Consider the following 16364-nt stretch of genomic DNA (forward strand, 5'->3'; position numbering starts at 1 on the left):
GTAACACTTTTATGATTCCGTTCCTGTGCTCTTGAATTAATGTTATTCTTATTAAAAAAAAAAACTTATTTTGTTCATAGCAAGAAATGTATGTATCAAAATATGTTAATGTGGATGTATAATAATTATCTGACATAAATATGTCCAATTTAACATCTTATATTCGTATCTGTTCTCTCCAATGTCTAGGAACTATTTACATTTTCCACGGAAATATTTTAGTGTTGTACCTGGTAGCCGCTAATCGGTTATATGTTCTTTTTGTCGGAACTGAAAATAAATGATAAATATTGCACTATTTTGCTATTTTTCATCGTTATGATGATCATCTACTCATAAAAGGTAACGTTAAAGCAAGCAGTTTGTTTTCTGATAATTAGGCTTCATAATTGTTACATTAAACATTAGAGTCTGCAGGGCGTCTGTTGTGCAGTGTCAATTCAAAAAGTCTTTAAATACATGAAAGTTTGTAAAATAAATAAATAACACGTTTTATGTGCATAATATAGCATATCAGTATTGAAATTGCTGTAATCTTTAGTACTGAAAGCGAATCTCATGATGAACATGTCCAAAATAAAAAAATAAAATGATAAAGGAAATGAATCATATTTTTTAGGACCATTAACTTATATATTTTGATCTTTTACTTTTGAGTTTGTTTGTGACTGTTTGACAATCTAACGAGAACCATTGATGGTTTCAATATACTTTTATTTTTTATTTTAACAATTTGCATAAAATAAAGGCAGTGCAACAAACACTAGGCTACAATGATTACATACATATGTGTATATCAATAACTGTTGGTTTTAATGTCATCGTTGTTGTAAAGCACTTCGGGACAACGTCTGTCGTTTGTAATTGTGCTTTAAAATGAAATTGCTTGCTCACTTGCGTTTCAGATTGTCCTCAAGAATTGCGCCACTGCCAAAAGCAGCACTGTGTGAAGATGATGCGTTATTGGGGCGAGCTCCCAGTGGCTTCGGCTCCCTCGGGCCGCAGTTCTTTTGACCTTCTGCAGCGCGAGTTCCGGCAGGTGGAGATGCAGGACCCTCCCCTGCACCAACCTTCTGCCCAGCGTCCACGTCCCACCACCATGCTGGACATCCCCTCAGAGCCCTGCAGCCTCACAATCCACACCGTGCAGCTGAGCCAGCATGCCCGTCGTCTCCGGGGTCTCATTGCTGCTGCCCAGCAGGGCCAGCAGCCTCTGCCCACATTACTAGATGCCCAGGGTGTCTTCAAACCTGAGGATGTGGATGCTCTTCCTCCTCGCCCCGTCACACCCACTGTACCCGATGATCTGCTTCCACTGGATAGTAAAGCTCCTCGACATCCATTCCAGCTACGCCATAGTGACCCAGAGAGCGACTTCTACAAGTACGTCAGTAGATCATCATCATGAATATCAGGCATTGTTTTTTCTAAAAATATGTTAAAGATCCATTAAAATGAAACTCATACTTGCTCCTCTTGTAGGGTGAACGCCTCTGCATTAAAATTAATTTTGAATGATATTTTGATGGGTGCATAAAGTAAAAATGTCAGGGTGATGCAACAGCCCTGCTATCATAATGAAGTAAAACGCCTCATTAAAAGAATGAAATTCATTAAATGAGAACCTTATTATGCAGAATTTTATTATTTCTTAGAAAACAAATTATGTAGCAAAACTTAAAACAGGAAATGGTTAATTAATGAAGAGGAAGTCTCTTAAAATATCAGTTAATTGTAACTTTTTATTGTAACTGTAACAGTTAATAATAACTTTTTCTATTTTTATAAGGCAAGGTTAGTTCAGCTTGTAAAATCTCATGTGATGCAACTACCCAGAAACTAATATTAATTTATTTATTTAGAGTTAAATATTAATTCATAATGTTTTTAAAAAATCCCTTTACCTTGTTTATTGGGCAAAATGTAGCAAAAATATATCACGATTTTTTTTTCAGACAGGATCACGATCCACAATCTTATCATGATTCTTTTTCATGTTGGTTTTTAAGACTATGTTGCAAGTCACAGCACTCCAACTTCCCTGTTTTAAAAATGTAGCTTTACAAGGTAACAAAAGACAAAAGAATGACAGACCATTTAGGCCAAAGACCATTTAGGCCAGGGTTTCTCAAACTCGGTCCCGGAGGGCCACTGTCCTGCACAGTTTAGCTCCAACCCTGATCAAGCACACCTAGCTGTGAGTTTCTAGTGATCCTGAAGACATTGATTAGCTTGCTTAGGTGTGTTTGATCAGGGTTGGAGTTAAACTGTGCAGGACAGTGGCCCTCCAGGACCGTCCAAAATTGTCCAATATAAAATCGTATTAAAAATAAGAACAACGATGCAAATAACAAATAATAGGAGACATACAATACAAGATACAAATAGTGCATTAATATTTTCAGCCACAGTAGGTACATTTACTGCAACAGTAGCATTCAAGTAAGAAAGTGAACAAACAAATGTAAAAATAAAAGATTACATAGACTTCACTGTATGAATTATACATCGATTCTTAAAGCTACAAAAGTTATTCAGTCAAGAGCAGTGAGTGATTTGCTCTGTCTTTCATAGTTTGATTAACATTAATGACACAGACAACGGCAGGTATATTAGGCTGCTGTCACTTTAAGAGCTCATGCACGGATCTAATATACTGACACGCATCCGTTTACATCCACTTAAGATAGAAATGACTGTGTTTATGTAAACCTTATGTGTATTTGACAATTTAAGCACAATAAAGGTCCTTGCACACGAAAGTTCGAAATTCGTATTCGTCATTCGGTGGCTCTGAAGGAGGCAGTGTGTAAACGTGATCGACACAACGTGAGGTTGTATTTGTTTTTTAACGTGCATAATTTCGGACGAGAATTATTTCGGACTCAATGTGCAAGGACCTTAAGACGCAAAAGAGTCTTAGAGTCGCCAACGCTGATTTTTACTCTTATTTGGCACTTGGTGAGTGTTCATTTTAGGCCCTGGTTACACCACATGATTTTAATTTTTTTGGACTAAAAATATAGACTTAAAAAAAAAAAAAAGTTTACCAAACGCATATGAAACCAACATGAATACAACAAACATTTCTTAGAATTCGACTTACATTCTGAACTAGATTTTATTAAAAATGGTCAACACTGTTATACATTCTGGACCCTTGTCTGTCTGTAAGGCCTACAACCTCAAAGCCCACATTCACATTTATCTTGATGAAACTATTCTCTAGGTATCATCAGCTATTCAGAAAAACTAAACTCTTTTGAGTTTATTTAGAAAAAGGTCCCAACTTTATTGTCCTGTGATTCCTAATTAGATGTCTTGTCCTCTCTCCATCTTTCACCTGATTTCCAAACTTCTCCACATTTCCCTCCTTTTAGAGGTAAAGGTGAGCCAGTCACTGAGTTGAGCTGGCTGTCCTGCCGTCAGCTTTTGTACCAGTCGGTCGCCACAGTGCTCGCTCACGCTGGATTCGAGTCGGCCAATGAGAGCGTGTTGGAGACTTTGACCGATATGGTTCACGAACACTACCTGCGGCTCACCAAGTTGCTGCGCGTGGCTGTTGATAGAGAGGCCTGTCGGGGCTCTACACCCTTCCCTGATGTGGTGGAACAGGTGTTTCATGAGGTGGGCATCGGGAGCGTCCTGGCGCTCCAGCGCTTCTGGCAGGTCCGCATCAAAGATTACCACAGCTACATGCTGCAGGTGAGATCTCTCTCCAATGTTATTTCAGCTTCAGTTCCTACATGACTGTACATGCAGCTTTTATTGACACTGCTTTGACTGTAGGTCAGTAAGGAGCTCTCAGAAGAGTACGAGAGACTTGTGAATCCAGAAAAGGCTCTGGAAGATTCCAAACCCTTAAAGGTTAAAGAGGAGCCGGTGAGTGACATTGCGTTTCCTTTGAGCGAGGAGCCGGAAGCGGATCTGGCCTCAGGTGACCAGGCCCTGCCCATCGGTGTGCTGGGAACATCCAGTGAAAGACTGGCTGGAGGACTGGAGGAAGGACATTCCCCTCACACTTCAGGTACCTGAAGGATCCTTCACCAAACAGATGTTTAAATGCTCATTTAAATCACCATGCAATTTATTCATACTTTTCTTCATAGTCCCTTAAGGCGGGATTCGGCAGGCAAAAACATAGTTTTTTTTTTCACTAGTCGATTTTGGGATATTTGTCTTCATTAACGTGTCTTCTTTCAGACTTGTGGTGAAAAAAAGTCTGAAATACACATTTAGGTCTTTATTTTACTACACTTTGTCTGTTTGCGTCTGTAGATTTCTCATAAATTCAACAAAAGTTAGTGTTGTAAATCATTCCGCTGCTCCGTGATCGCTGCCTGCACCCTGTCATCACACACACTGTTAGAAAGCTCTCTTTCTCCTGTACAATGCTGTCGGATCCAAATATGCTCATTTCCTTTTTATCAGCAACCAATCGTGAAAGTAAAAGGAGGGATTTAACTCTAAATGCGCAATCTCATAAATCCTTAAAGCCCGTTTTCTCAAAATGACTTTTCTCTCATACTCCAAGTCCGGAATCTCCACTTCAGTGGCACCTATACACACCAAACTTTCCAGTCTTGTACCTAGTTATATTATGAAGACATTAACAGAGGGATTTGTAAATATATTATTCCTATCCTGATTTATATACAATTTTATTCCAAAAAACATGGCGAAAATCAATTTTTTAAGGCTATTGACAGTATATTCTAATTTACAGGATAACAAAAGTAGATATCCATAAATCCCTCTGTAATTTTTTCCCCATATGTGAACACAATGAAAATATAATTTTGAACCTGGCTTTATCCAATACTCAGATTTTGTTTTTTAAAATATATGCAAATTAGCGCATATTTAATTAGACAATGCCTAATTAGCATATTTAAACATTAAATTACAGAAAACTTGTAATACATTTTTTTCCCATCTTAATGTAGATAATCAACTATTCATGGTGATATCTGCTATTTAAATTTTGTACCCTATTCACCTGTAGTGTCTCGCCTGTAGTGGGTTAGCCAGTTTTAAGGCAGCTAGCCATGACTTGAGGGCTGGTTTCCTTGTCAAAGGTAGCCTGTGAAAATGTATCGTAACCCCAGCTGCCTTAGCCCTATACAATTCATTACTACAGCCAGGGGCAATACAGTATGAACCCCCTCTAGACCTTTTGGTTTCTGTTTCCTCAGCCATGTCAGCTAGCCTCAGACTATTTACATTCTATGGCTGCTCTGCTTGTGTTGGTTAGCAACAGAGTAGCTTACCATGCCAGTGACGTAGTGGAATGTTGAAATCCAACATGGCGGCACCCGTGTAACAACAACAACATTTTCAACGTACCATTTTATCCCTTTTAACAAATTCTGCCACTTTATTAATTGTACCAATGAGAATAAATAAAATACATCTGTTATATCACCTTTACTCAAAATTCCAGTTCAGTTCATCTTTAAGGGTGAAGAATGTAGTTTCTGCAACACTAGTGGCATCTAGCAGAATTACAAACATAAAGCACATTTTCAAACAACATCGTGCCTCCCCATTAAACATTGCAAATACAGTTATTTTGGGTGCATATGAAAGAATGTCTCACCAGGTAAAAGTAGGCTAGTTTCAATAAAAGGTCTGGGTTGCTGTGAGTAGAGTACGAGTAAGCCATTAAATAGGCGAACACTCTGTCTAGAGAAAATACGAGTGGCTCGCTTATAACAAGCTCATTAAACATATCTGCATTTTTTAACATGCGCCACAGCTACACTCTCAGAAAATAAAGTACATAATTGTACCTTTAGGGGTACAATGGCTTGTAACTGGGGCTTTACCCTCAAGGGTACAATATTGTACCTTAACCAATGCTTTTTGACCCTCAAAAAGGTACATATATGTACCTTTCGGTCCAATAATAAGCCCTATGGGGGTACCCTACTAACCCCTATTTCTGACAGTGTACTTGAGGCTGTCTACACTGTAGTAGGTCATCTGCGTATTTTTGAGATAATACTTATTACACACTGCTTTTCACCTACTATATAGTATAGTATTGTATAGTATAGTGCAGATATGCATATTCAGACACAGGGTTGGTTTCTGGGGCCAATTCTTGCCTCAGAGCAAAACAAGTCAGATTTTTAAGTAAGCCATAAAGTTTAAAGAAAATAAATATTATTATTGACAAAAATGTATCCAAAAGGACTGTGTTAAGTCAAAATTCCATTGCAAATGAATACGGGTCAATTTGACCCACTTTATGCATTCTTGGGGTAGTGATACAAAAATATATTTTTTCTTATCCTATGATCAAGAAATATTAAAATGACATTAATGCAGGTATGAAACACTTTTTGAAGAATTCATGAAATAAAAAAATAAAAAATAAAAAAAGTCTAAAAAAGTTAACAAATCATAGCATGCTGGGGTCAGTTTGAACTACTGTCAGGATTTACTAAAGACACGCAGTGAAAAATTAGCGCTAACTTGCGCTGCTCTTGGTAGATGGCGTTGGTCATCATCGAAATGATCCGGCTGGGTCTGTGTTCTTTAATGTGTGTGTCGTCAGTAGATCACACACAGAACGTTCCCCTCCCTGCACTTTTATGGGATTGTGCTCTCACGCTAATTTACCCTGTTTAGCAAATCTGGCCCTTGGTCTAAATTACTATAACTATTTCAAAGCCCACATATAATCATGAAATTAAAGAGTTTTAATACAATCTGGGTGTCTGGACTCAGAGGCTGATCCTTACTCTGCATTAATACATTCTTAATTGTTAGACTAGAGAAATTGCATGCAAAACATCTTATTGAAGCCCAGCTGTGCGTCATCCTTTTTTTCTACTGCTAATATTTTATAATCTGTCTGTTCTGACAGACACTCGTGAGCGAGCAGCACAGTATAAAGAATCAACAAGAGACTTTAGAGAAATACTGTCCTTTAATCTGTCAACAACACCTCACAAATCAACATGTGGATTCTGCATAATAACAGGAACACTGCTCACTGCAGGCAATTTGATGTTCGAACGTGATTGTCTTTGAAATTTATTGTTGAAGGCATCGAAATTTGTTACACAAGCGGCTGTTGAGGTGGTACTTTAAAGAGGATGAGTTGAAGCAAAAACTGCTTCGGCATTCTGCTTATTATGGATCAGGCGTTTCCGGTACCGCATTCAGCACATCAGCAGCAGATAATTATTTTAGGACTGTCAAGCGTAAAGCCATTTATATCAAATTTTGAATTTGGTCAAATTTGCATATGAAAACTTATTTTCCTTTCCAAATGTAGTTCCTGAATAATAAATAATAATTTTTGCCATTAGCATGCAGCAATCACTGCAGACCTTCTCATTCTTACCAGTGTGTTTCAACCATTAATGATATTCATATCTATAGTGAGCTTCGATTTATTAAATGCATTATAGTTCGTCTTTATAGATGACAGAAGGTCTGGACTCAGAAACACCCAGAGGCCGTCTGACTGACATGTGAAGCAACTAATCACAGTTTGTTTTATTCAGCGTCATGTTTAGGGACACATTTGTTGTGGAACAATTGCAGGAAATAAGACAAAAGTTCAAGCTACCGCAAATATTGTGGAGTTTGTTTGATTTTACATTAAATTCTGTGATGGCAGGCAGAATCGTGTAATCCTGGAGGGACTGATTGCCAGCCCTTTACTTGTCTTCAATAATTTATCTTTTTATTTCCATTAGTTAGGCTTGAATTAGTTTTTGCTGTTGTACTGAAATTGAAAAAAAAAGTTATCTAAAAATTAAGGGGCGGGGCCTGGTTGAGTTAGTTAGTAGTGTGTTATGGTAAGGGGCGTGGCATTTCTGAAACACTCTCAAAGTGGTCAACAAATAACAACACTCTGACCAATCAGAGCACATTGTGCTTTTCAGAAGGAGGGGCTTCATAGAGACCGCAACTAAACACAGAGCGTTACTGACAGACTGGAGAGAGAGGTGCTGCAACAATGGGGAATATGGGGAAAATAAGCATGAAAACCTATTATAGTGGACCCCAAACATCACAAAATCACATCCGAAATTGAACACTATACTACATGTAGTATGTGAAAAACAGTATGTCAAAAGAGTAGTATGTCCAAATTCATACATTGTAAACCTTTCAATCAATCAAAAATGTTAATTGGTTTGAGTTGGGTAAACTTAAATTTAACAAATTAGTTCAATCAAATTAACTTTAATGAGTTTTTAGAAATTTAGTTTTCTTTTAAGTTTTATGAACTTTTAACTTTCTTTTAATTTAGTCAAACTTAAATTTAACTGAAAATGGGCTGGGATTTTAGCATTTACCGAATTAGCTCGTTAAAGCTAGCCAAGTTTCTTCTGCTAATAATATTTAAGTTTGAGATTACATGATCATTTTAAGTTAAATGAATGAATTAATTAATTAGCTTACTCAAATATTTCATGTTAAGAGCAATTAAAATGTCTGAGTACAAAATAAAAATATGCTAGTTCTGCTTACTTAATTTTTAAGTTAAGATTTTTAAGTTTAAGACAAGTTTTGGATGCAACTGATTACCTAACATTTATTGAGTTGTCAACTTATTCGTGTTTATAGTGTAGTATTCGTAAAACAGTAGGCAAAAAGTCCCCGACTTTGCAAGCTTTTAAAGACTGCAGCTTTAAAGACAAGGATCATTCAGAAAGTTTGTTAATACTCCAGATGAATCCAGTGTTTGTTTGTTTTGTGTCTTCAACAGTAGCAGCAGGGAACAGCTCCCCCTTGTGGCATCTAGCCCAGGTGAAGATGGAGCCCCAGGACAGTGAGGAGGGCCAGGTGTCAGGTCACGGGGTTCTGGGCAGCGACGTCTTTGAAGAGGGTCCCATGTCCACCATGAGTGAGGCTGGCATCCCTCCATCTCCTGGAGGTTCAGAAGGAAGTTACATGTCCCATTCACCAGATTCTCTCATGGGCACGTCACCTTTCACCCAGCGGCCAAAGAAACGGATGAGAAAAGTATAGTGGTTTTATCGTCTAAATAAAGAGACTGAAAGCACCTCACAGTCATTGTGATGCCTAAGATCATCGCTGTCTTTTGGGATTACATGTTTTGGTTTTGAATGGAAGTTTTCAGTGAAATTAAACGAAAGAGACTAATAACGTGCGTGTTTGAATTCTCCCCCAGCAAATGGCAGACGGTCACTGTTTTACCCGATTATTGAGCAGGACAATTACTTGTTTGCCATGGTCAAATTAGCATCTGTTTATTGTAACGAAACAATGGAGGGAGCACAACATGGGGAGTAATTATAGCCCTGATGTCTGCTTCAAAACACACAGGGATATCAATCAAGGAGTAATGGCAAATTAATTACAGCATGCATACATCTGCATGTTAAATACGCAGGCCATTTCATTACATGCACACTCCCAGGCGACACAGTGGAGGTATTGTCTTCTAGCCACCTGCGCCAAAACATTCTGCTTGAGTGTAAATTTAGCTTCTCACCCTAACAATGCATTCTGAGACTCAATCGAAAGGATCTATAACTTGATAGCAATCACACAGCTTTCAGAAATTAATTAGTGTGAGCTTCCAGTGGCCACTTCAGGGACGTTTCATTTCAGCTAGACAAAAATCTTGAGTTCACACATCAGATGCAACATCCGTCAGTACATAGTTTTAAAGGGTCTTAGAAGCATCCTTCACAGAATCATATACCAGTCATATTTCACCCCAAAATTAAAAGAAAGCCGCAGAGTTCTATTCGTAGATACATTGTGACAATATTTTCATGACAAATAAGCATGTTTTACCCCCAAATTGTGGTTATTGTAATGCGCATGGACCTTTTTAATTTTGAGATTATTTGTACTTCTCATTAATTCTCATTAGATTTTCATCATTGCAATGAATGTTTTTTTGAATACTAAAAACAGTATTTGCAGAACTTGCAGTGTAATTTTTCAGATGATGATCATATGATTGATCTAACTTTAAAAGAATAGCAGAGTCCACACTACAACTATAATGATGACATCGAGGAACAAGATCATTGGAATAACTTTCAGAACGATTTTTTTTTCCCATGCTGATGATGAACAATAAAAACATTGACAGCCAATCAGAATGCACCCAGTTTTAAAAAGCTGATCATTTAAAGTGAGAGATGACATAACTGCAGTGCGCGCTTATTGCATATGAGCCACCCCTAATCTGGAGTTTAAAATCATCTTGCAGACACATTTTAAGTAGTGTTTTTCAGAACTAAAGCACACTGAAAACACAAACATCATGGCAATTATGGTAATGGTAATTGGCGAGGATGTTCTGAACAAAATGTCACAATTTATCATCCTAAAATGTATTTTGTTGGACTGTGCAAATAAACAAGAAGCTATCTTAAAAAGTTTTAAAATCGATTATTTTACACAGCTACACCCGTGGCTTCACTGGCAGGCTTAAAGGGTTAGTTCACCCAAAAATGAAAATTCTGTCAGTAATTACTCACCCTCATGTTGTTCCAACCCCGTAAGACCTTCGTTCATCTTCGGAACACAAATTAAGATATTTTTCATTAAATCTGAGCGCTGTCTCACTCCTCCATAGGCTTCTAAGACACTATAACTTGCTGGCCCAGAAAATGCATTAAAGAGATCGTTAATATAGTCCAAGTGACTACAGTGGCTCAATCTTAAGTTTATAAAGCGACGAGAATACTTTTTGTGCGCAAAAACAAACAAAAATAACGACTTTATTCCACTATTCATTTCCTTCTCTCTGGGCCTCGAGTTAGTTCATGTAGTGTAATAGCGCAGCGCTTCTGTGTTGCACGTCACCCGCATCACACACATGATCAGCGTCGGCCAATAGTGAGCCTACGTGTGACGTACAACACAGACGTGCTGCGCTAAAACACTACGTGAAAAAACTCGAGGCCCAGAGAGAAGGAAATGATTAGTGAATAGTTATTTTTGTTTTGTTTTTGCGCACAAAAAGTATTCTCGTCGCTTTATAAACTTAAGATTGAGCCACTGGAGTCACTTGGACTATATTAACGATGTCTTTACATTTTCTGGGCCAGCAAGTTTATCCCCTGGTTTCACAGACAGGGCTTAAGACTAGTCCTAGACTAAAATGTAAGTCTTAGCTGTTTCCACTGAAATAAACTTGCACTGACTGATCTTAAAAATATATCAGTGCCTTTTTAGTTTTAAGATGCACATCGGTAATGTTTTTTTCTAAGCATGTTTATAAAAATTACTTAAATGTCCTAATTGATCTATGGTCTAATCCTGGCTTAGTCTAAGCCCTGTCTGTGAAACCGGGCCATAGTGTCTTAGAAGCCTATGGAGGAGTGAGACAGCTCTCAGATTTAATCAAAAATATCTTAATTTGTGTTCCGAAGATGAACGAAGGTCTTACGGGGTTGGAACAAAATGAGGGTGAGTAATTACTGACAGAATTTTCATTTTTGGGTGAACTAACCCTTTAAGCTAGTCCCAGACTAGAATGCATGTTTGAGCTGTTTTGACTGAAAGCAACTTGCATTGGCAGATCTTAAAATATGTCAGTGCCATTGTTTTGTCTCAAGATGCACACCAGTAATGTTTTTTTTGTTTTTTGTTTTTCTAAGGCAGGTTTATAAAAGCTACTTGAAGGCCTAATCATGGCCTAAAATAAGCCCTGTCTGTGAAACCAGGCCATAGTTTTGTAATGTATAAACACTTAGTTGTGAAGAATGTGAATTGTGTAATGTTTCTGCATTTTCTTCTGATCTTCGTTGTAAACTCCAGACCAACTAAAAAAAGAATTGTTTCCCGTCCTTGTGCTCATTACGTTAGTCTCCAAAGACCTTTCTTTATTCCAGCTTCATCTCCGGTTTAATTGGATGTTGTTGCCACAGGATCTGTTGTGTTGACAGAGCCAGCAGAGGGCAGTGCTGCATCACACCGTCACACTGACATCCTCACTCCAGCTGCTCGACACTCCACTGGACTGTGTCGTGTGTGTGTGTGTGTGTGTGTGTGTGTGTGTGTCTGCTTTTATTGAGCGTCCTGCTTTGAGCCTGAGCGAGTTCTCCGTTTTACACACCTCCAGTGGCAGTTGTGCTTTACAGTAAGTACGTTCACTAAACGGAAACATGTTCAGAACTCCAGCAGGTAATTGTACCCACGAGGCTTGAAGATGCTTACAAATATATAGAGTGAAGTGTAGAGGAACGTTAGGTGTGGCTTAAAAGGGAGCAAAGGTAATTTCAGTGTTGTGGAAGATGTCATGCGTCCTGCAGTCAGCAAACTTCAACACACCATCAGCAATATTCCATCTTTCTATGAATTTACACCATTCATGTAACGTTACATTTTCAGGGATGCAAATGATTCATATTTACAAATGTTTCAAGTTCTCTTAATTTTTCACAACCAGTAGGCTATTATAGTGTTATATATATATAATAATATATTGAGGAAGGTTATTCGAGAGCTGGGCTGAATAGGACAGCATAAAACTCCTTTATATGGTTAGCTGTTTCCCAAACATCAGATCTCAGTGGACTCTTATGATCTGTTCTATTATTAATTTAGATAAAGCAACAATACTACAGATCGTGACTAGCATATACTTTAGTCTTCATTGTGATTTCTTGAGCTGCTTTAGTTACATGGCCTTCATTGTATCAACATGTCGGTTAGCTTTGAGCCCATCTACAAGCTTGTGCTTGAGCAAGCAAGCTATATATCTTTATTCATATATATATATATATATATATATATATAGTATGCACGATTGTACACTCTGTAAAGACAGTAACGATGGCGTTGATTTAACCATATCAATCCGAATTTTAGGTACATTATGAGATGTTGCAGCTGTAATTCCTCCCCATGAGCATTAACAAGTGTATGTTCATCAACACACCCATGTGTGCATTTCTGATTTATTGCGGTGCACATGTGGGAAGACCTTAATTTTAACCTCATCCTCATTCTTTGGAAGTGTTTACAAAGAGATTTTGCTTTTGCAGAGCAGAAAACAGCGTCTTCTCGACGTACACAACATGAGCCAGATACAGTGTTTGAGGGCGGATCAAAGTAGACGTTGTTCGTGGGCAGCCAATGAGACCATAGGCGGGCATTATGCAAATTAGTTATTGCTTTACGTACGCAGGACACGGAAGTGAGACTGGAATTCCTGACGACTCGTTTAAGCAGTTCAGAGTCGATTCTTCCTTTTGGGAGTTATCATGCACTTTCGACTTTACAACTTTTCAGAACGTTTACATTCACACACAGACAGCTTTATAACACACTGCATGAAAGGGAATATTTGATAAAGCATAATAGGGGCACATTAAGACAAGCAACAGTCAGGGTTAGGTACTATTATAAATCGCACAGTGTGCACCCGGCTTAATTTGTATGAATTCTTACAATTTCATTGGTTTATTTTCATATTATCTACTTACGGCGGGTAGGGATGGACCATCATTTCCTTTTCTTTTATCATTCACTTTTCTCTCATTTTTTTTTTTTTTTGTATGAATCACATCATACAAATGCATACGAAATTGTGCACCTCGTAAAATACTTACGTTTTCTCGTGAGATTAGGGTCGGTTTTGTAATGTAAATGAATAGAACTATTCATACCAAGGGTAATACTATAACGCTAATGGTAAAATTGAATCAGTCTACCTTTAAAAGAATTGCTGAGTCCACACTACAACTATAACGATAACATCGAGGAACAAGATCATTGGAATAACTTTCAGAACGATTTTTTTCCATGCTGATGATGAACAATAAAAACATTGACAGCCAATCAGAATGCACCCAGTTTTAAAAAGCTGATCATTTAAAGTGAGAGATGACATAACTGCAGTGAGCGCTTATTATCCGCTAGAGTATAATTAGGCCTATTAGTTATTTTTATGGTTATCGTTCTTGGAGTGAATGGGCCTTAACTCTTGTTTCTCCTGTTTCAATTGGAAATACATCAACATGGTCATCATAGTCATCTCGTTGGTCCTTTAAAAGTTTTGTATGTGCATTTTTTTTTATGTTAAATGACTTTCTCCTATCCTAGCTCTTCTATCCTCTTTTAGCCAACAGTAGAAGTATTTCTGTATTGTTTCAATACCTGATGCCACTAGTATGTTAGTCTCAGCATCAACGCCACTGTAAATGTTTCACTCTTAGTATTTAATTACTCCAAGGTTTTAAAACTCACGTTGTGTTACGTGTTCATTGGCTTCTTTTGTACAGCTGTATTATATTTGAAGGGCAGTATCACAAACGTTAACCTTTAAAAAATAATATATGCGAAACGTTCGTTTGTGCTGAAAAAGGTCATACTGCATTGAGTATTTCTGCCTTCTCATTGAACTGTGCACCGTAACTTTGAGTGCTGTTCTTTCTAGACAGATGATCAAAATTGCAGGAAAGTAGTAATAGTAAGTTGCTGGTGTGCAAGAACTTTTAGCAGCACCAAAGTTCTCATTTAAAATGGCTGATTTTATGTGGCCATTATGACCCGTGTCCAAAGGCAGTTTTCTTTCTCCCTGAAGTTGCAGTTGATTTGATTTGCTTAGGACTAGTTTTTTTTTATCATTTTCCCAATGAACTTAAAGACCCGATACTCCATTATCTGAAGGATTCCATATTTACGCAAAGCTCTAGTACAAATTCTAACCCCCCAACCCCCAGTACCACTTTAATTTGCCAAACACTGAATAACAACCGTATGATTTGCCCTCTCACATGAAAAGATTCCCTCCAGCTCAGTTGAATACATTACTCGGTCTCCGACTGTGAGGAAACGTGCACAGCGTTCTTTATCTGATCCTTAGATTACCTCCATTTAAAACTAAGTGTACGGAGTCGCTCCTGAATCTGATCTTCAAAAATCCATGTCAATCCCCACCTCTACAGAATTATAATGTCTTTCAAGTGAAACTACATTTGCAGTATGGATAATTCATCCCTTTCAATGGCCGCTTGACATGAAGTGCAGACATTTTGAGCTTAGCTCAGTCATTGGGGTAAATTGAGTGACTTAAGATGTCCTTTATGTGAATGTGATTAGTAGAGCAAGACAGCGCTAGGGTTTCGTTGCATTGAAATCTCTCTTGGCTGTTCATATTTTGTGGCGCGAGCGAATAATTGAAACGCACGCCTTGCAATTTTTACCTCGCAAATAACACTCGGGTCTGAATATTGAAATATTCAGTGTGTCAGATGTTATTTGGTTCTAATGAAAGAAAAGTTATGTTAATGCTGACGAACAAAAAATAAATAAAGATTAAAACACTTTAACAGAAAGTGCCAAAAGAGCTCAGAGTTTACAGTTTTAATTTGAAGTATTATTATTTATTTTTTACTTAATACTTTTTTTATTTTTTTATAAGGCATATTTTAACTGATTATCACAATATGCAAAATTGCTGAAGTAACATTTTCCCTAAAGCATTTCATTAAATTGCCATTCATAATGCACAAACAAATTATTTTAATTTATTCTCCTTTTTTTTTATTCAAATAACTATATCATTAACTAACCCATCAATATGTGCTTTATAAGTACTATTAAACAGCCAATATCTTGGTAATAATAGGCATGACATGCTAATAAGCAACTAGTCAATAGTGAGAATCGATCGGACCCTAAACTAAAGTGTTACTGATTCTTAATGGCAACCTATTTGCATTTATTCATTTATAATTGTTAAATCATTTTGTTTAAGCATTTATTCATTTTTATTATTTGCTATCCCTTGCTTTTGTAGTGCTTTTTGTGTTGTTGTTTAATCCAATGATTGTGTGGTGTGAAGGGATATCCGTCTTCACGGGCTAGAGATAAGAGAATGTCTCCAGCTCAAGGCTTTTAACGTCACAGGGATGATTTTGCGAAGAAGTCTTTTCCCACTGCTTTTCCTTTTGGATTCGTATCTAGTCAGACAAAGCACAAGACAAACAGTTCTCTCTTTTTATCATCATTGTGTCCTGCTTTCGGGCTTCATCTTTCAGCATCTCAGGCTGATAGAAGGTTTTTAGTTAAATAGGCAGAATACAGTGTTAGTGATTTTGGGTATCAGACACAACTGTGCTGAGAGTTTTGGCAAAGAGACTGGATCCAGTGTTCCTGCATGGGGTGGATATTTGATTTGTCACCATTGAGCAGGATAGACTGCAAGGGACTCTGTGTATAATAGGTTTATCAGAAAGGACAAAGAGGTAAAGGGCAGATATCTGTGGGTCAGATGATCACAGAACGTCTCTTTTCCTTTCTCCATCTTCAACCTTCTTTGTGGTTGACATTATGGCGTGTCCATGACATTTTTTGAGCACAGGTTCATGGAAGTGATGGAATTGATGGGTCAGAAAGAGTGG

General features: G+C 37.6%; 1 protein-coding gene across 1 annotated transcript; it reads left to right on the forward strand.

Moving 5' to 3' along the window:
• The first annotated feature begins 208 nt into the window (after nucleotides 1-208).
• Nucleotides 209-10385, forward strand: supt7l (SPT7 like, STAGA complex subunit gamma). The gene is made up of 5 exons (XM_082143846.1): nucleotides 209-342; nucleotides 906-1383; nucleotides 3381-3705; nucleotides 3790-4027; nucleotides 8735-10385. The coding sequence occupies exons 2-5, from the start codon at nucleotides 953-955 to the stop codon at nucleotides 8995-8997; spliced, it is 1257 nt and encodes a 418-aa protein (XP_081999972.1). The 5' UTR covers nucleotides 209-342; nucleotides 906-952; the 3' UTR covers nucleotides 8998-10385.
• The last annotated feature ends 5979 nt before the right edge of the window (nucleotides 10386-16364 follow it).

Source organism: Leuciscus leuciscus (assembly GCF_965113295.1).
Source record: "Leuciscus leuciscus genome assembly, chromosome: 17".
Classification (NCBI taxonomy): Eukaryota; Metazoa; Chordata; class Actinopteri; order Cypriniformes; family Leuciscidae; genus Leuciscus; species Leuciscus leuciscus.